The 22,336-nt window shown below is 33.3% G+C and overlaps 1 protein-coding gene across 50 annotated transcripts in view; it reads right to left on the reverse strand.

The window, feature by feature from the left end:
- Window positions 1–22,336, reverse strand: part of trdn.L (triadin L homeolog) — a 374,840-nt gene that overhangs the window by 336,147 nt on the left and 16,357 nt on the right. For 47 of the 50 annotated variants that reach the window (XM_041562894.1, XM_041562885.1, XM_041562883.1 and 44 more), the window contains exons 2-5: window positions 15,757–15,960; window positions 9,810–9,851; window positions 2,861–2,914; window positions 671–802 (exon numbers count right to left, since the gene is read on the reverse strand). In XM_041562894.1, the coding sequence (XP_041418828.1) occupies window positions 671–802; window positions 2,861–2,914; window positions 9,810–9,851; window positions 15,757–15,960 (432 nt within the window). The remainder of the gene's footprint in view (window positions 1–670; window positions 803–2,860; window positions 2,915–9,809; window positions 9,852–15,756; window positions 15,961–22,336) is intronic. The other 3 variants (XM_041562902.1, XM_041562900.1, XM_041562895.1) reach the window with 2 other exon arrangements.

The following is a 22,336-nucleotide window of genomic DNA, read 5'->3' on the forward strand; positions in this document are numbered from 1 at the left end:
ATATATAATTTCAATTAATATGGTTAATTTTACTAACAAGTTAATATGGCTTTTGTTGTATATAGCACTGGCCATATACACATCTGCTGAATGTTAGAATATCTGGGTCTAAGAGTCTAATAATATGTGTAGTAGTTATACTTTTCTTTTAATAACTTTACTATAAAAGTACTGGAGATAAATTAGTTTATCGTTTATATACTATTTATTTTTTTAAAATTGCAATCCTTATTCTTCAACCAGACTACTCTCTACTACTCTTCAATTAAAATATTATTACATTTAATGAATATTTTAACTATAGATTTGCATGTTTTGTACAATTAATTGCTCAATTTTACTACAATGGAGGGAAAAAAATGTTCTTCATGTTCACTTTACTTTTGTTATGTTTTGGCTTTTAAAAAATGATCAGATTCAAATCACTAGGGCAATTAATGTGCTTTTGATAGAATGAGGGGGTTAGTAAGCCTAGAATTTTTCTTGCACTTGAGCATTCAGAAGTAAAACATTTATTAATTCTTTTAAAGTTTTCCAATGCTGCTTTTTACAAAAACATTATATGGGAAATATATGCAAAAATATAACGTTTATTCTCATTTTGAGAGATGGGGTTATATTTATTAAAAACATAAGGTGTCATTATAACAGCATTCCATGCTTGAAATACCTTTACGTTCTTCATCAAGTGATAAGAAGTCAGATATGGTAGTGTATATTCCATAAATCCAATCTGTTGAGTCATCGACTGCTTCGTGTATTATTCCAACGGGATTACTCCGGAACTTGTTTAGTGAACTTCCTGTGGGATAATTACATGTTATTATATTTATTTTGTCATGAATATGTACAGAGGGACACTGTACACCAGAGATTGTAAGACCTTTGGGATAAAGCCTCACTGAACTTCCTATCATTATTTTTGCCCCCCTAAACCCAACACAATGTTTCCATTCTTGCTATGGTTCCAAAAATGCATATTTAAACCAAATTTGTACAATATAGACCATACATAACATGGTATGGAGGCAGTAAATTAAAGAAAAGTCAGAATAAGTCCATAACTACACTGGAGCTAATTTTTTTGTGAGAAGTTATACAGTGGATACATACACTACAGGGCACCCAAGACATAAACCAATTAGATAAATGTACTTATGCAAATACTGCATAGCAAAGTATTTGTATAAATTGTAAGATGACTATAAAAGAATTGACAGATTATTTTATAGATTCAACAGACATCTTCACACATCAGTGAATTTCCACTGTATAAAGTACTGGTAAAAAAAGTACTGGTAAATTAGTACATCAGTACATCTATAGTTAGGTTAATTATTTATTTTAGTTCTGCATGTTCTGCAGCCATAGCCTCAAAACCAAATGTACACTATAGACTAAATTATAGCATACATATCTTAAATAGTTACAAATTTATCTAAGTGCGAGTGCTAAGTAATCTGGGATCTCATTTATTTAAGTTTCAAAATCATTGTAACTTTTTCTGTCATCAGTGCAGGAGATCAAAAATAAATGCAGGACATTTCAGTAAGAAACCAGGACCGGGCTAAGTTGTCAAAATCTGAACTGTCTCATGAAAATCGGGACAGTTGGCAAGTATGCTAATATACACTGTCTATTTAAATCATATTATCTCTAAGCATAATCGTTACCCAGTCTAATGCCCTTGATAGATACTCCTCTCTGTTTTATTACCTAATTTATGACAGCCACTAGGGCATTAAGCATTAAGGGGGTTATTTACTAAACTCCAAATGAAAATGTTTTTTTTGTTATATAAAATCAGACTTTTAAAAAAATCACGTTTTTTTCAGAATTTATTAAACCCACGAGGATGGAAAAGTCAGAATCAGAAAATCCGGCATCTCAGACCTGTCGAGGTTGCATATAAGTCTATGGGAGAAGTCCCAATGATTTTTTGATGTGCTCTGCGTTTTTGGCAATACACCGAAGTTTTCGCAGTTTTCGGGTGAAAATCTATATTAATAAATAAGCTCAAAAAACGTGTGCAGATTTTGTAGGAGTTTTTTTTTCCAGAAAATATTGAGATAAATTCGGACTTGTCTATGAAATTTATTTTTCACTTATTGTTAAGTAAATCTCATACCTTAAATCTCATGATCAAATCAGGGTAATACAAACTTAACATTTCTTAGATATTGATAATTGTTTTAATTAAATTTTAGTTTTCTACAACATTAACATGAATGTGATCAATCCATGACAAAAAAAATCAAATGATACATGGCAGGGAACTCATGAAGGTTATATACAATAATAATTTGTCAGATTAAACAGGGGGCAAAAATTATGTAGCCTTAGCAACCTTCCAAATCTGTTAAAAAAATACACACACACAAAATAAACAACAGCATATACAGCAGTGGTGCCTGGTCTCACAATAGGTAGCCTAATATATTTAGTAATTAACCCTGCATACAGCACCACTGTTGTTTTTTGGATTTTCAGCAACTAGTTGCAAGTTCCAAGAATTGACTGACAGCTTACTCCAGTTATGTAAAAAAAATATCTTTAAATACTGTTTACCACCTTTTCTGGCTGCAGTGTTGCATTGAACTTTTTTTTCTTGAAAATACAAATTAAAGGAAAGAAATCAGAGAACAGGCACACAGTCCAAGCTGCATACACAATGATGTTTTTTGCTCAAATGTAAGTAAATTTAACATATATGACATATTCACATTATGCTTTACAATAGACATTCTGTTATACTTTTTTTATTTAACCAAGCAGTTCTTCAATTGTAAGGTTAGCAACAACTAGTCTAGTGGTTAAATATTCCTGAAAAAGCATGCCAATGATTTAGAATGAACCTTGCCTAGAAAGCTCTCAGCTTCAATCAAAGCCTTGCCATCAGCAGGCTGAACAGGTCCTATTGGGACAAAGCATACATTAGGAAAGTAGAATAGGACAACAGAACAGCTTACCCACAGCACAAAGTGTACACAAAGCAGCAAGACCATGGTTAGGTAATTGCAAAAAAACACCTCATCTTAACTGCTGTAGTCCTTATAGTTATGTGGCTATCTTCTAAAGTCTGTATGCTAAAACTTGAAAATGTTGTTCGTTTTACTATAAAATCAGAAATAAATTCGAATTGATACCCCGAGGTTGCAAAAAGTCAAAATCCTAAATCTGCCATCTCTGGACCAAAATCTGAAAAATTAGGACTTTCCTGGAAAAAGCCTGAAAAAGGGAACCAAATCCAAAAAACTTATTATTCAGGTTTTTCAACCGATCTGATTAAATTGAGCTTTTTTTTAATAATAAATAAAGTCAAATTGTGGATTATAGTTTGGTCAGACTTTTTGAAATTAAATAATCAGCAAATTAGAATTTTGATAATTATTGTATAATTTTATCTAGTGTTAAGAGTATAAATAGTGTTATGTATTTCAATATGTACAAAGTACATGAAAGCTAAACATGTTTATGCTGACTTGCTTATGAATGTACATTTTTGGCAACAGATGAAAACCTTTCAGCAACAGTCTGATTGAAAGTCACACCATTAATAAGAACTACAGCATGGCCTCTTGGTTGCACTGTTTTTTTTGCTGCCATGTAGCAATTATCTGTATTAATTACAATGGCACTATATAAAAAATATTAAACTAAAAATACATTCTTGCAGAAAAACAACTAATAAGCAGTTTTCTTTTGATATGTATATGAATGCACACTTGGTGCAAATAATAAATCTATTGTTAAAATAAGCTTGCTTCTTAATTAATATTTTCAGTCCTGTATCAAATAATCAGCACTGTTGTTCTGATTATTTGTAGCACCAATAGCAGGAAAAAGAAAGGCAATATGGGACTTTCTAATTCCAATCATGCCAAACGTTTATAAAAGTCTATTAAAATATACTGATCTGAATGAGCTTTTCAAGTTACAAAGTTCACTGATGGAGGAAATGCAAGGTATGCAAAGCATTGTGTTGGGTTGATGTTGGTCGGCAGAGGGTCTTGAAGTTGGCCCCCCCAGTGGGTTCACCCATGATAGGATCTGCTAAAACGTATGCTTTATTTTATTGATTAAATTTTGGGAATGGTTCATTATTCATAGATTTTTTTTTTTTTGCCTAAATCATGACATTCTCAAGCAGAAAAAAATTGTACTGTACCTAGTGCAATACAGAGTAACATAATAAGGCATTTGTTTGCCCAGGTCTATTAAATGAGGCCATTAATAACTTATGCTAATGTCTGTGTGTGCTTGTGTGTATAATTATAATTATATGAAAATGTATACACTTACATAATATGTATGACTAGAGGGAATACATTTTTTAAAGGAAAATTATTTAGATCAGAAATAGGAATGGAAATGTGACTATTCATGAGTTAATTAATAGAATAAATATTAATAGTGCAGTTTTGATTCAACATGGCTTCAGCTGTACATTTGCCTTTGTTTTTATGTCTGCTATGTAAGGGTGTACAATCTGCAGTAATTTAGCTATTGCCAGATCATAGTTTCCAGCATACAATGAATGCTGAAGGTTCCTGAAACTTTTAGTGAAACAACAATTAGATTTCTTCAAGTTAGACTTTAATAGCTTACAGAAGCTGTCAAAATCTCAAATTTTATGCTTATGCGTTCTGTTAAAGAGACAATTGCATATAATTAGGGGGATGACATATGGCATTTTTTTATGGTGACAAAAAAACAGAACATTCCTTGCTATTGTGGATGCTGAGATTTGCTCCCGTAAAATCCTGTGAAAATGTCTGTATTTTCATGTGATTTTAGTGTTTTACTGCAGCAAATTTGTCACCACGAATCATATTTGTGCATTTTATTACACTATCAATATTTTTGGTTTTTAAGGCAGATTATACTGATGCATGTTTTCATCAGCAAAATTATAAATAACTGAAATGTACTTAGCATACAATACAGTGAGGCTATCAAACTGCAGGCATCAAAGGTCTTAACTGGGCAGTTATGAGGGCTAATGGATCAACTAACATTTTTAAATCACAAAAGACATTAATTTCTTGTATGAAAAGCACAGGGATTTTACAATTTTGGTACATTAAGGCATTGGACAAATTAATTCACTAATATACTGGCATTTTTTATTATGTATCTACCTTGATACATATGTAGTTGTTGATTCTAGAAAGAATAAAGAAGACCAGTCCTATCTGTCAATCATGTAGTTGGTATTATTATAAAACAACAGCAAAAAGATCAACAGTTAGTTCGTAAAAATGGCAAAGTTTGTGTTTTAATGAGATTATGTAAAATATTTTAGCTGTATTCAAATGTTTAATTTACCTCTACCCATTAATTTTTGGCAAGTATATGAAATAGGACACATGCATAAACTGTTTTGATGTAATATAGAGCTGCATGATCATAGAAATGTAGAAATGTTTTTTTACAAGGAGAGTCCGGTCTAAAGAAAATAGATAAGTGAAACTCTACTGGGGTTAAGCTAACTGATATATTGCACCAGCATTAGTGATGGTCGAAATCTGCGGCGTTTCGCTTCACCGAAAAATTAGCGAATTTCGTGCAAAATTCGCGAAACTGTGAAAAATTCTCGAAACGGCGCATGCGTCTCGTTTTTGATGCCGGCGTCCATTTTTGACGCTGGCGAATTTTTGCCATTGAATTTTCGCGGCCGTTTCACGGATTTATTCGCCGGCGGCGAATCGCGCAAATTCGTGCCTGGCTAATACATTTGCCCATCACTAACCAGCATCTATGCTGATAGACTAGCTTAAAAACAGCTGGAAAGTCACAGATCAGAAATGTATGTATTAATGCTTGGTTTCTCAGGCAAGTCCAGGGAACCATGATTATATTTTTCTCTTTAACAGAGTTTCTTGCATATATTGCATATTATTTGAATACTTACATTTAACTAAGGCATAATATTGTGCTTTGCAAGACAAAGAAGCAAAAACAAGCGAGACAAATACAAAAGCAGCATTTCATTATGCTTTTCTTAAATTCTTTTTTTTATAACATATTTAAGTCCAATAAAGTACATCTCAGAATTTGCAGTAATAACATATGACTTTTTTTTTTTCACTTGAAGGCTTAAGGCATTGTTATCTGACATCTGAGATTTCAATTACTAAACCAGACAAAAAAATTCTACCTGATGCAAAAAAAATCTTATGTGCAGTTTGATAGTATTCTGTTAACTTTGAAATGTATTTTTCAGAATATAAATATTATAATATGGCCTTTTAAACAATTTTTATTGCTAACGGCGCTGTTATTGGCACACTAACCACTGGTACTGAGAGCACAAAGTAAGGTAATGCAGATTTAAAAAATACAACCTACAGTAAGAGAGTAATTTATTCTTTTTACGATAAAATGCTTTTTTAAAGCTACTGCCCTCTTCTCTTCCAATAAAGTCAATAAAGCAGAAAAGCTAAAGCATTTACATTTTCTCTTCACCTTTTTTTTCTTTTTTAAAGTAGTAGTACATTTTTAAAATCATGATAATTTAATATCAAAAGATATTGGCACCTGAGGGCCTGTGCCTAGGACACCAGGGGCAGCACTTGGGTGCCTATATAATAGATTATTGCTTTTTGTAATAAATATGTAAAATTTCCACAGCTGCTGGAGACTTGCTATTAAACCGAGCAGCATGCTCAGTCCTTCACATGATGTCACTCCGCACATAGATCTGGTGGCCAGGGTGGTACTGGACTTAACTACAGCACTTGAAGTAGGAATGTTTACTAGCAATCATGTAAACATTAAATAAACCTAATAGGCTGTCTTTGCTTCCAATAAGGATTAATTATATCTTAGTATTGATCAAGTACAATATACTGTTTTATTATGTTTTATTATTACAGAGAAAATGGAAATCATTTTTTAAAAACTGGATTATTTGGATAAAACGCAGTCAATGGGAGACGACCTTTCTCTAATTTGGAGCTTTCTGGATAATGGGTTTCCAGATAACGGATCTCATACCTTTATAAACTTTTTACAAAAGTTATATCTAATTGCATTTGATATGCAGTAAGACACTTCACTTCTTCATCTATAGTAGCAAAGCTATCAAACCAAGTAGATTTACTGTATAAACATGGCTGATCTAATGAATAATTTTAAGAGGGAATGATATGACTTAATTTAACTAAAACTGTTAAAAAATGCATTTGTTGTTCAAGCCCTAAACAGCCTGACAGACCATAAGACAGTACCACTGGCAGTATTTGGTACATGTGTTGTAATAATATAAACCAAATGTTACAAAGCCAAAGGAAGTCACATGGGTAAAAACTGAACAAACTAGGAGTTCAAAGTAAATCTGTTTCTACAAAGTTTAATTCATATTACAAAATATTTGTTAACAAAAACAATGCATAATAAGACAACATGTGAAAACAAATTTGTTTACTGATCTTTTACAAGTGTTGCTTATTTCAAAGAGTATATTGGAAGAATCCTTTTTTTATATATATATATATATATATATATATATATATATATATATATATATATATATATATATATATATATATATATATATATATATATATATATATATATATATATATATATATATATATGTTTTTAATGAGTATTGTTCAGACCTCAGACATAGTTTGCAGAAGAAAAAACTGCTTTACCCCAAAAAGGGGATTATTTAAAAAACCTCAAATTTATCTCATGTTTTTATTAAACCAAACTCGACCAAACTCTAATCCACAATTTTATCTTATTGATCAATAAACTAAGGCAAAAAAGTAGGGTCGGGAAAAGACTCATCAAGCAAAAACTCATATGAATTTTTCAGATTTGACACCAGAATCGCTCAATTTTTTCGGTTTATTAAACCCCAAATTTGGATGAAACCCAGTGCAAATCATGATATCTTCAAATTGTAAAAGGGACATTTGTTATAGACTTCTACATGACCTCAGCAGGTTTGAGATGGCAGATTTTTTGATTCTGACTTCCAGCAGCTTCAGGGTATAATAAATCTTGAAAAATTTGAGTTTGTTTTTTCCTCTAAAAAGTGAAGTTTTCCCCCAAAAAACTGACCAGAAAAAATTGAAGTTAACCCCCGTAAGATTTACAACTGGGTCAGATTAACAAGAAAAAATTAAAGAAATTTCAATTAATGCTATCCATGTCAGTATACAGTATTTAGGAAATAACATGTATTACTATACTTCTTTAAAAACTTTGTTTTTTTTCCTCCATACTTCCATACAAAATCCCAGATACAGCTGTAATTGATTGTTAGCAGCATCCCTCTTTACAGTATGGATAAAGGAACTCACAGCTATATAGCTGAAATAACTAGGTTTTTAATGAAAAACAAAATGTTATACCCAGTACATCAGGTATTTACGAAGACAGGGATATTGTAGAAGAAATTTGCCAGTTCTCTTATCTCCTATGCTTCAGACAGAAGAAAAAAAAGAACTCTACAGCATTTAATTGTATTGCTTAGGGGCAGATTTATCAAAGCTTTGACTAAGGCATCGTCAAAGTTCGAATGTGAAAAAAATTTGAAAATTAGAATATCGAAATTTATCACGTACTTTCTCTTTAAAAATTTGACTTTGACTATTCACCATCTTAAACCTGCCGAATAGCTGTTTTAGCCTAAGGGGGACCCCCTTGAACCTACTTGGAGTCATTTGGTGGACTTTGAAAAATCTAAGTTTTTTTTAAAATACTTTGAATTGAATTGAATATAATGCGAATTTGAACGATCGAATACAGCCTTTTTTTATATAAATTTCAGTTGGTCTTTTTTTATTCGTATTTTGATTTGATGGGAGTTTAAAAAACCCCCATCACCTCGAAATTCAACCCTTGATAAATCTACCCCTTAGGGGCATATTTATCAAAGGTCAAGGTGAATTTTCGAACTAAGAAATTCGAATTTCAAGCTATTTTTGTGTACTTCAACTAGGGAATAGTCCAAATTCGGTTCAAATTTGCAAAAAATTCTAAAATTCGAATTTCGAAATTTATCATGTGCTGTCTCTTTAAAAGTTCAACATAACCATTCGCCATCTTTTTGAATTTGAATTTCAAAGTTTTTTCAATTCGAAATTCGACCCTTGATAAATATCCCCCTTAATGTAATTTTTAAGATGACACACTTCAAAGTTACTTTTTGCTTCTTATTTAAGCAAGTGGTTACATAAAATTTACTTGCAGCAACCCAGGATTATCATTGTTTTGATACAAGGTAAAATCATAAAAAAGAAATGATTGTCTCAGTCTGCCTTAGCAAATACTATGTATTTAGTTATATTTTATTATTTAACTAATGCTTTAGATTTTACACTGATGATCAACTCATTGGGGAAGTAAATATTTGTCTAGTTTATTGTTACATAAACTGTCGTATATTTTTTTAAGATTTTTTTTGCATTCAGTTTGAAGATGAAACCAAAAATAAACCAAAATTTACTTTTTTGCTAAGTCAGAAGTTAGAACAATAAATGATTCAGGTAATATTTCACATTTTAGTGCATGTGATCTTGTTACTTTCTTTTGAATATATAGGTGGCGTATATTTAAAATGGACATAATAAAGTCTGATGCATGTTACAATTATCAATGTGTTCTTTGATTGCCATTTTTTGCATCATGAAGTGCTGCTTTGTAGAAAAACAATGTTTTAATTAGTAGCTTAATATTGCAAACCTGTGCAAGGCAAACACAAATACCAAGACTTCTGCAAGAACACATGTTAATAATTAAACAAATAAACAGTAAATAGGAATAAAACACTGCAGACAGAATAGATTTACCAGGTGGTAAACAGGGATCGTCACAGTACTGTGTGATAGTGTCTATTGGTGATGGTGGTGATGATGGTGATGGCAGGAACATTCATGGCATGGCCAATAGAAAAAGGAAGGAAACATGTTAGAATTTTTGCTGTGAACATTTCAACGTTAGATCTGGTGCACTGCAAACTAGCAGGTGGGTAAAAGCCCTAAAAGCATTATTATGTATCTGTAACCATGACCAGGTACCAGACTAGACCAGGAGAATCCAGAAACAATACTCTCACAAGTCAAATCCATTTTTTTTAAAACTAAACAACTGTTTTACAAATAATTGTGTTATTATAGTTCAAGATACAGCACAATGCAACGCCATTTATAAACTGAAATAAATGGCATGCTGCATCATATGTATCATCAAATTCCTTTGTCTGTGTGTCACTAACATCTGCATGTTTAGTGCTTACACCTTTTTTATAGAAGCAATGGATTGCTGAGACCTTAGCAAGAAATTTTCAAATGAGAAAAATACGATTCTTTAAATATTTCTCTAAAATACTTTCACACCCAAAAAGCTTAAATTTGTAATATTGTAGCTGTTTTGTCTTCAGATTCAGTTCAAACCAGTTCAAAAGTTAAACTAGGATGAACAAACTGATTAACATTGAGAGGGAGTATTATTGTTTCGACAGTGCAGTAAATTGCATTGGCCAGTTGCTGTAATGGCCCTTGAAATTTGGCTGGGTCCTGTGATATGACAATTATCCTTAAGGTCAAAGATTAAATCTACCCACCTTGACTCAACATGTGCATTTAAGTTATTAACAGAACTACTTACTGAGTGGCCAGATCAAATGAGCATATCTCTCTTTCTTCTCCCTCTCTTGCTGTATTTTATATTTACTGTTTTACCAGTAAATGTGATTAAAACACATTAGCTCATACTAGAGAGTCCCCCAATTTGAGGAAAACATTATAAAAAGAAATACTGGTCTGATCATCTTAACACACAAAAAGAGGACAAAAAGAGGAAAGCAAAGTATGAAAACCAAATAGTAATTTGAAGCATATATTTTCTAGTTTATATAATATGTATCCTCAGCTACATGTGACTTTTTTTTTATACTTGCTGTACTTACAAACTGAGCAGGTTCTTCTGAACTATATGATATTAATTATTTGTTTTTTTTAATCTAGTCTGCTCCATCTGTATAAAACCACCAAATTAAATAAATGTATAATTTTTTTTAAATATGGCATGGCAGGGTTATTACACATGGGACTTTTAACAAGAGTTCAGGTGCAATGTATTTTTTTGTGCGAGGTATTTTTTGTGCATTCAAATACATGGGAAAACAGTAATAACTTGATCATAGTCTTTATAGGGACTGTACTCATGTGCATGTCATCTGATTTTAGCATTTGGAATGTAATGCATTTCATAGCCAGAAAAAAAGTAATAGTAATAGGCATTACTAAGATAACAACTTGTATGGCACCTCAAGCTGTTAACAAAACAATCACCATATCAGGGATATTCAAGTTTTCCTTGGATCTTATTCCTGTAAAAATCAGCTGTTTGAATTACGGCTACTTTGTCTGTAACTCATGAAACATTTCAGTAGCAGAAAAAAATAAATAAAAAGGTGTGTATTACATACTGTAAGAGAGTGGATGTTTGGAAAGATCCTGATATAATATAAAGTATCATTGTTTACTCTCAGTTGAAGGAAAGTAGCTTTTTTTCTGGGATCATAAAGGTATTCTCAAATATTCCTAATGCTGACTTTATAGCTTGAATATCTTTTCTTGCATGGAAATGTTGATATTCTATTAAGCAGCTAATTAAAAAAACGAATGAGCATTGACACATTTAGTATCCTTTTAATACTAAGCACTGATGTTTCTTAGCTGTTTTAAGTATATAACATAATTAAACATTTCGAACCAACTAGGTTTGAAAGCAAAATCAAATCTGCTAGATGTGTTGCCAAATCTCAGATATGGTTATCAATTACAAAATCATTAAAGCAGCAAGAGCAAACTGTAGTTTAATCCACACATGAGCTGATAAAAGGCAACTTGTAAAAATGACAGATGAAACTGGGACACTTTTTTTGTGAAAATGAGGCAAATGCTGAAAGTTCATTTTGATTGCATTTCTGTTGGCTATCCACAAAAAATAAAATTGAAAAATGTACTAAAAAAATCATGTCTAGAATGAAAAAGCAACTAATCAGGTAATGTATATGTGATGATATACAGTGATATACTGATATCTCTCTTGCATGAACTGCTTTATTTGCTTCCACAATTGTTTCCAAAACACTATTAAAACCTGGTAAGCTTTTTGTGTTTCATGTTTAAAAAAAAAAAAAAAAAAGATTAGTTTTAATTTGAAAAACTCCAGGTCCTAAGCATTCCAATCAAATAGCCCATATCTATAACTGGAAACTGAAGCAAAAATAACTACTAAAATGTTTTTGTTCCATGTGTAAACATTATTTCTGTACCTTATTCAGTTGTAATGGAAGTATTATGCTAATAAAAAATATATCCATAAGGTGTTCTCATGGATAACAAATGTCAATATTATTTATGTGTAAGGCTTATCTTTCCCAAAAATTTTCTTCAAAGATATTGTTTTGGGGCTTTGTAACTTCTAGCTATGCCACTTATGATTCTGCAGCTTTAAATGAACTACAGTATATATACAACTTGTTATTCTGAAAGAAAATAATATGTTTAAGATTTTTTCAACATTTTAAAACTTATTCAAGAATTCTTAGTTCATATAAAATTGCTTGCATGGATTGTACAAATTATTGCCCTTATTTTGTCTATTGGGACTTACTTGGGATTCTGCTTGTTATGTTGTTGCTCAGGATCAGATCCCAATATGTTACAGTTAATATATAAAACATTTTGAATAGTAATCCTCACTTCTTTCTTCATTAATGTGAACTTTTTTAAATATGGCTTTGGGGTAAAAAAATATCTAAATCCTTTCTGTAGTGAAATTTCATTACATTTAAAAAAGAGAGAACACACAAGGTAGCGTTATTCAGCTTTTATATCTAAAGTATGAATCTATGTTCTCCCAGAAGATAATATAGTATTTATCCATTCATGGTACTTTCTCTTTTAAAATAATTAAAAATTGATGTGATATATATTTAGGTCTGGCAATTCATAGCATATAGTTCTAATAACAAATCTTTGAAAAGCATCTCTAAAATGGAAAGCGAGTAAATGAAATGAAGGAGACAAATTACAGTTTTATTTATTTTTGTATTCAGCATTACTACCATATCTAGCCTAGCATCAAATTAAACATGGGATGTATGGGGAATCAAATAATGAAGATAACATATTTGTAGCAAACATTAAATTGAATGAACATTAAATACACATTTTCATTTTATTATCTACACATGAACAGAGCAAAAACAGTTATTATTCTTTTCTTTTCTTCTTTTCTATTCTTCTTTTAAAACTCCCATAAATTTATTATAAAAATCGAATCTTTTAAACTCGGTTGAATAGAATCAACCCGAAAACTCGAATAGAAAGTGATTTGAAATGTAAAAACTCGATTCAAGGTTTTCCTTCAGGGCTCGGTATTGGGTCTACTTTTATTTAACTTGTTTATTAATGACTTAGGGGAGGGTATTGTAAGTAATGTATTAGTGTTTGCAGATGACAAAAAACTATCCAGCTCAATTAATTCCATCCAGGATGTGGCATCCTTGCAACAGGATCTTGACAGACTGGCAATCTGGGCAGCTAAGTGGCAAATGAGATTCAATGTTGATAAATGTAAAGTCATTTATACCCTTAATGGGACGGCACTAAGCAAATCCATTATGGAAAAGGACCTCTGAGTCCTTGTAGATGATAAACTTGGCTGTAGCAAGCAATGCCAGTCAGCAGCATCAAGGGCAAATAAGGTCTTGAGCTGTATTAAAAGGGGCATTAATTCAAGGCAAGAAGCGGTCATTCTTCCACTTCATAGAGCATTGGTAAGTCCAGTCTAGACCAGGCCATCTAGAATATACTGTACAGTTTTGGTCTCCATCACTTAAACAGGACATTATTGTATTACAGAGGGTGCAGAGAAGGACAGCTAAGCTGGTAAAAGGTATGGAAAATCTTAGCTATGAAGAAAGACTGGCCAAATTGGGGATGTTCACGCTGAAGAAGAGGCGTTTAAGGGGTGATATGATATCTATGTATAAATATATAAGACGATCGTATAATAATCTCTCTAGTGTTTTATTTAGCAATTGGTCTTTCCAGCTGACACAAGGTCATCCATTCTGTTTAGAAGAAAAGAGGTTCCACCTAAATATTCAGAAGGGGTTTTTTACAGTGAAAGCTGTGAAGAAGTGGAATTCTCTCCCTGAATCAGTTGTACTGGCTGATACATTAAATAGCTTTACAAAGAGGTTGGATGGCTTTTTACCAAGGGAGGGAATATAGGGTTATGGAAGATAGCTCATAGTACAAGTTGATGCAGGGAGTAGTCCGATTGTCATTTTTGAGTCAGGAAGGAATTTTTTCCCCTCTGAGACAAATTGGAGAGGCTTAAAGGACCAGTAACATCAAAAAAAATGTTTAAATATTCGTTAGAGCACAACGAAAAATAAACACCAAGACAAATGAAACTTTTAAAAAGCAAAGCCTTTATTAACAAATAATTTACAGAAAATCCACTTCCTGTCCTCCTCAGAAACGGCGACCATCCATACTGCATCAATCGATTTCTCCTCCCTGGCTATTCACTGACAGGCATCCTCCTCCCGGCGTCCAGCAGCAGCAGTGTCTCAGGCTCTTCTCTCCTTCCCCGTGCATCGGCTTCCCTCCTCCTTGCTGCTCCCCCCCAGCCAGATCCCCTGACCGGAATGATGGATGATCGGCATCGGCTTCCCTCCTCCTCGCTGCTCCACCCAGCCAGATCCCCTGACTGGAATGATGGATGATGGAAGCTTCAGAACAAGACTGCCCAGAATAGTTCCTTCGGCTGTGAAATGTAAAGCGGTCTGGCTGGGGGGAGCAGCGCACACTCCCTTCTCCTGCTCAACTAGATGGAAGAACCCAGGAAGAAGCGGTGGAGGGAACAGCGGAACAATGTCAGCTGCAGGAGCAGCAGCAGCGGCCGTTTCTCATCACCAGCAACACCAGCTATAGTGCAAGAGGAGGAGGGGGCCAAGCAGTCACTGCATCGCATCCATGTTGCTCCTTCACATGCAGTAGAGTAGCCAGGAGGAGAAATCGAGCCCAGCAGGATCGATGGTCACCCTTTCGCCTTTTCTGAACAGGACAGGAAGTGTAGTTTCTGTAAGTTATTTCTTAATAAAGGCTTTGTGATTTTAAAGTATAATTTGTGTTGGTGTTTTTTTCTGATGTGTACTAACGAATTTTTTTAAAATTTTTTTTAAATTTTTTTTATGTTACTGGTCCTTAAAGATGTTTTTTTGCCTTCCTCTGGATCAACTGGCAGTTAGGCAGGTTAAAAAAAATTAAAAGGCTGAACTTGATGGACGTGTGTCTTTTTTCAACCTAACTTACTATGTTTACAGTGTCACATCAATTCAGTACAGGAAATTCACATGCTCATGTAGCAATGCTTTAAAGTAAAGTACTTTTTGCAAATGACTGGTTTATGGACTCAACATTTCTTGAGTTTTTCGAGTTGCAAAGGACCCTTTCTCAATATTGATTGACTGTTTTTTTCTAGGAAGCCCTTTGATTATTAAAATTCAATAAATTCAAAATAAATAAATCAGATATGTTCTGAATCTATATCTGCAGTAATAATGATCATTGATAAATTGATCATTGATAAATCTGCTTAGTATTTTTTTAGGCAAATATAGTTAAGAATAAGTTAATTATATACCTAGTTAATCCACCACTTAATTATCCACCTTTTCAATAATACAGAAATAAGCACATTAAACATTACCTCCTAGTGTTCTGTAATCCACCAAGTCGAATACAACAATGATCACAGCTGACCAAGTAACTATAAGTGCTGCAACTAGAAGCCATGCTACCGGAGATTTGAAAGTAGTTTTGAAGTCATGAGAGACAGACTTTGTCACTTGTATAGCTGGTTTGTGGATGGAGCCATTCTTGCCATCTAAAACTGTTGTTGTGGATGTACGACCTTTAAAAGAAATATTGCAGGTAAGCATTGCAGATATTTCGGTAGGGAATCATTGAAATTATATTCAGAGAAAATACAGAAGTAGAAATAACATATCATTATATGGTTTCATAAAATCATTTTGTTAGTGGTTTCACATTAGAAGTTCAGCATGTCTTTTATTTAAATTATGGTAATATTGCTTATAGAGAGCAATTAGGATAACACAATTTTAACAGCAACAACAAAGAAGATGTATGCTAAAATAGTTTTATCTCTTTCTATAAACTACCCTCTTACACATCCATAATCAGGTCAAGTTACACCTTAAATAATGTGTTTCCCAGTCATTAGATTATGTCCATTATGTCCATGTTATGTCCATTTTGGCTAATCAGACACAGCTGCACTGTATGCAGCACAATTGCACAGACACAGTGAAATTGCATCTGATTCAATGCTGAGTTGCACCTCAAATGTTGATGGAATTGTGGTAAAAAACACTGCATTGTAGTAAAAAAAACATGGCCCTCATACTAAAATGTATGGTCTTGGGTAGCCATCTTAAAATATAAGGAAAATAAAAGGATGTATACACTTTTCGCACATTTTTAATAGGAGTTACTCAGCAGCATACATTGGAGTAATTGCATTATCTGTATTTTTCTGGAACACAGAAATGGACATTTACTTACAAAAGGGAAATGTATAAAGTACAAAAAAATTTTTGTATGTTTACCCACAGTACAATTATTTCTCAAATGTTTCTGATTTTCGTGCATGTTTTAATGATATAGATGCAATTGCATTGACATTTTTGTGATTTGGTATTATGTAATTTCTGGCTCTCTATGTCAAAAGTTACATCAGCGAGTTACTCTTTAGGTGCAAATACACTGCATGTAGTGACACAGCCTACTTTGGGAGAAGTTCTAGGGATACACTGCTTAAATAGGTGCACTTCCGTGCAATTTGCAACAAGAGGTGGAATACACATTTTCTGTGATCACAACTGCGGTTGCAGTTGTAATTAAGTCCTTGTGATTGGAGTGTATGGATTCAGGATATCCACATAATAAAATAATTGTATTCCTGAAGTGATGAGTGTAGAGATTGCTTTTTGTATGGTGTTTTTATTCTTTATTTATATAGCTCTGACATATTCCACAGCACTTTACTGAGATTAAACCACATTCATATGTATCCCTCTCCTAGTGAAGATTACAATAGGGTTACCACATCATCTGAAAATTCAGACAGAGACATCTAATAAATGCATATTACGGGTCTGCACTAATTACATATAAATATAACTGCAATTTTCTTTCTGGTTTTTCTAGAGTTGTCCTTAAATTTTCAAGTTACCTGATAACCCTAGTTTACAATCTAAGTCCCTCAAATTCATACACACTATGGTTAATTTTATCTGGAGCCAGTTAATCTGCCTGCATGGTTTTGGCATCTGAGGAAACCCACACAGACATAAGGTGCCTTGGCTGAAATTTAACCTAGGACCCTGGGACTGCTAACCATTTCTTTAACAATATTCACCAATCAAAACTTTAGGTAAAGCATGCTAGCTATTTTTATTTAAGAGTTGAAGCTTCATAATTTAGATTTTTTTTAAAACCTGTCCCAGAATATATCATCAGGAATTTCACATCAAATGCAAGTTGTGTGGAGGATACAAACAAACATGACCTACAAAGGATCTAACATAATAAGTAATCATATTATTGTGCAGTGTGTGTGTTATATATCATTATATACAAAAAAGACTGACTTCATTGCTTTCACAGCCATTTTTATAAAAGCCATGTATTTCAGTTCTGTGTTACTGAGGCATATATAAAAAGCTGTCACATCAATTTTATTGTTACTGACATTTACTAATCTCAGTGTAATAAGATGTCCTCTACTGTAGCAAATGATTGGATGGCTATTAATAGTTTCCCTAAGCTATCAAGCTTTAAACATGCATCAAAACCTTTTTATTTTATGATTATGTGATATTTTCTTATCTTAATCTAGCTGGATATCAAAGAGGTCTTAATAAGCAGAAATGGAATTATGTATGTTATTAGGCACAAAGTTCTAAATGACTAGCAAATGACAAAGTATCATAAAGCAATCAATCAATATAAACTGTCCGACCAAAAATGCAAACATAGATATTAGTAACACAAAAAAAGCCAGATGCCATCAACTATGAATGATGAATAAGATATTGATCCTGTATTATTCTGGATATTTACAGTGTGATCAAGTAAAACAACACAGAGGCTGAATTGCAAATGAATGAATTAAAAATACAGAACACTGTTTAATTACACTGAACAAATAATGAGGAAAATAAAACCTATTTAACTTACTTTATTTTTTCTAAAAGCATATCAAATTTAAAAAACCTTAAAGGGACAGTTCAGTGTAAAAATTAAACTGGGTAAATAGCTAAACTGTGAAAAAAATATTTCCACTATAGTTAGTTGGCCAAAAATATAATTTATAAATGTATAAATATAATGTATAAAGTATCTAACATTATAGCCAGAACCCAACTTCCTCCTCTTCATCTCTTTAACCTGTTAGTCAGTCAGTGCCTTGAAGGGGAGCCTATGGGACATAACTTCAGTTAGTTTGCTTTTGCTCCATGACTTGCATGCAAAGGATAAAGTAGTTGTAGTACCTTATGTTGCATCAACTGCTTAAAAAACAAACTGCTATCATTAAGTAGAAAAATGATTGTATTGTAAAATGATTATTTATTTTGTACTGGTAAATTGGCTTTAGATTACTTTATGTGAGTTATATTTAGTTCTGGTAAATGGGACCTGGGCTACAACAAAGGGATGCCCTATGTTGAAGTTACATTCTCATGGTGCCTGCACCTTAGGTTGCAGACTCATTGCTAATTGGACATCAGGATCAGGGGATATGGAAGCAAATTGAAAATTGAGTTCTTTAACTCACTCCATTTTACTCAAAATAAAAGTTGCTTACATTTTTCCTAGGACAACTCCCATTAACTTCTTTATAAACCCTGCAGCTTTTAGATGTCAAATTTTTATATTTTCAAATTGTAAATATGAAAATTTGAGTTTTGGTAAATCTAATTTGAGTTTGTATGTTTTATTGCAAGCACACTTGAAGTAAAACTCAAATTGGAACATTGATAAATGCGGCCCTTATTTATAAAAATCTAATTCGTGAAGTTTAGATTTTTTTAAAAAAAAATTCAAATGTGTGCTTATTCATGAAAAAAAAATCACTTACATTTTGCCAAGTGAAATCAAGGATAAAAAAGGGAAATTAACCCTTATCAATTGCACCTCCTCATTCACAAGCTTCAAGCTGATTCAACCTATAAGGTCAGGTTACCATGTTTGAGAATCTAGCATTACACCCCCAAAACCCCTCAGCAGTAGTATATCACAATGTCAAACTACCTAGCCAGTTCAGTCACATAACATCGTAATAAGAAAGTGTTCAAATCCCCTCCCCTATCATGTATTATGTTCAATGTCAACTTAAAGCTGTACATGGAACATAAATGTAGAAATTTAAATGTTGTCGTTTTCACTCTTTCAAGTAAAAACACACAGTTTTTCAAATTGGGTATGTTATCACAGTGAATATTCCCTGCCAAGAAATGGTAATGAAAATGTTTTACAGTTCAATCTTTTTGCTTAATTGCTTCTTGTTTTGTCAAAATCCTCCTCCATGTCAGAATCTATTTCTGTGCAGATGAGCATCTTGTCTTTTGAATCAATAATGAAAGCAAAGTTCTGTACTGTTAGACAAATTTATGGGCCTAGTGTTATAATGAACAGCTGTGATTGCAAAACACTAAACTGCTAACAGCTAGTCCAAAGGAAGTCTTTAAATTCATCTAACAAATAATAATTTGACAGAAAAAAGTGTAGTGCTACAATTAAGGAAGTATCTCAAAAAGATTTACAAGGGGCACAGATTTTAAAATAAATGTTGTTTGCAGGTAAGTACCAAAAACATACAGTATAATAACACTTACTTGGAGAAACATTGCATTGCATGGCACACAAGAAAGTCAACTTTCTAAAAAAAATGTAATTGATTGGACCTAGAAGCTGCATTTTTTTTGCACATGATCATTTCTAAGAAATTACCAAAATTTTAATTTTAGGCAATGTTTTTTTAAAATGCGGGCCTGTCCCTCCTAGTTAGGCTCTAAAACAGTAAAACAGTAAGAAGAGGGCCCAACCTGAATACCAACAGGGGAAAATGTTCATATTATATGTGTCTATTATGAGTTAAAAGGTGCCTGAGCAAATCAGAGGGCCTTGAAGTTTTTGCATTAAGGTAAGTTTATGAAAAATGTTAGTATTTGGTTAAATTATAAATACTATTTTTGTAACAGTCTAGCCAGAGTAAACAACTGTTTATTGTGTAATAAATATGTAAACAAGGATCTAAGCCTTATATGTAATAAAAGGTACAAAGTTTGCCTAGGAACATTAACCCATAGCAATAAGGTTTGCTTTTCAACAGGTGTTCAGTATATGCTACATGTTGATTAGTTTGTAACAGGGCCACTCATGGCTAGTGCGCACCTGTCACTAGATGTTCATGTGTAAGGCCTTTTTTGCCCAAAGAATTCATAGCCACAATAAATGTGATTAACTGAAATACTTTATTATTGTACAGCCTCTTGCAGGACACACCAAAGTCCAAATTCATCTCAATATTTTCTGCTACAAATCCGCTCAGTTTTTTTATATTTTCCCGAAAAAATACTTTGCGGTAAAAATTCAGATTTCAAAAAGAATTTAGTGAATTTCACTATTCTTTCTGAAGTTTCACCCTAAAACTACGAAAACTTTGGGGTATTGCACAAAACCCAGGGCACATCAAAAAAATCATTGGGACTTCTCCCATTGACTTATATGCAACCTCGACAGGTCTGAGATGCCGGATTTTCAGATTCAGACTTTTCCATCCTCAGGGTTTTATAAATTCCAAAAAATGTGTTTATAAAAGTCTGATTTTATATAAAAAAATCATGACTTTTCCGTGATTTTTGCATTCAGAGTTCAGTAAATATGCACCTTAAAGTTAATTTGAAGATGAACAACCACAGGTTTCTTATGTAGATGCAATGGCTCTCAATATGAATTGCCCACAAAAGTCAGTAAGAGCTCAATGACCACAATAGAGTCCTGTATCAAGCGATGCGAGTATTGTAATTTGTACAGTATGCTGTTTTTAATGGATTACCATAACAATAAATGCAATAGTTCTTGCTTAGACTGGTTGTAACACATCGACTAGGGGTAGGGATGTAGCGAACGTCGGAAAAAATGTTCGCGAACATGTTCGCGAACTTCCGGACAAAAATGCGAACGGTTCGCGAATGTCGCGAACCCCATAGACTTCAATGGGAAGGCGAATTTTAAAAGCTAGAAAAGACATTTCTGGCCAGAAAAATGATTTTAAAGTTGTTTAAAGGGTGCAACGACCTGGACAGTGGCATGCCAGAGGGGGATCAAGGGCAAATATGTTTCTAAAAAATCCATTGTTGACACAGCGCTGCGTTTTGTGCTGTAAAGGGCAGAAATCACACTACGTCACTCAGGTGATGTTTCTGGACACGGAATGTGAAAAAGCTCACACAGCTAGGTGGCACTTGGTTAAAGACTGGGCAAACAATGCCTGCAAGGGCAACGTATACAGTAGTGGATACGGAATATATTATTGCTGCTGTAAAAACATCACTCAGGTGATGTTTACGGACACGGAATTATTATTGTTATTTAGACAGAATGTGAAAAAGCTCACACAGCTAGGTGGCACTTGCATACCTCCCAACTGTCCCTCTTTTGACCACTCAACCCCCTGTCCCTCTTTTGTACTGGAAAGTCCCTCTTTTCTCTGCACTGAACAGCCAGAAAAAAAACAGTTTCTAACTTAATTAGCTTTTGGCAGAGAGCTCAGAACAGCTAACAGGTGCAAATAAGATACTTTGTAACAATTTTGACTCTGGTTGGTGCTGGTAGTGGTGAACTACTAGGAGGAGCAGCACACCAGTCCCACTCCCCAACACAGCTAGACTAATAGCACTGGGCTCTTATAGTAGCAAAGTAAAAAAACAAAAAAGAAAATAAAAGCAGTCCTTACAAGGACTTTTGGGTTATTACAGCAGTCAGCAGATGAGATCAGAAGCAGTGCCCACAGCAGCTACATACAGAGCACTGCAGTAGAAGGTAGATTACTAGTCAGCAAAGCTAACTAACCTAAACTCACTGTCCCTCAAATCCCTGCAGAGTTCTGTCCCTACAATACAGAGCAGTATCAAGTAGATTATTAGCCAGCAAAGTTACTATCAACTGTCCCTCAAATCACTAACAGCTCTCTCCCTACA

This window comes from Xenopus laevis, chromosome 5L, assembly GCF_017654675.1.
Source record: "Xenopus laevis strain J_2021 chromosome 5L, Xenopus_laevis_v10.1, whole genome shotgun sequence".
Classification (NCBI taxonomy): domain Eukaryota; kingdom Metazoa; phylum Chordata; class Amphibia; order Anura; family Pipidae; genus Xenopus; species Xenopus laevis.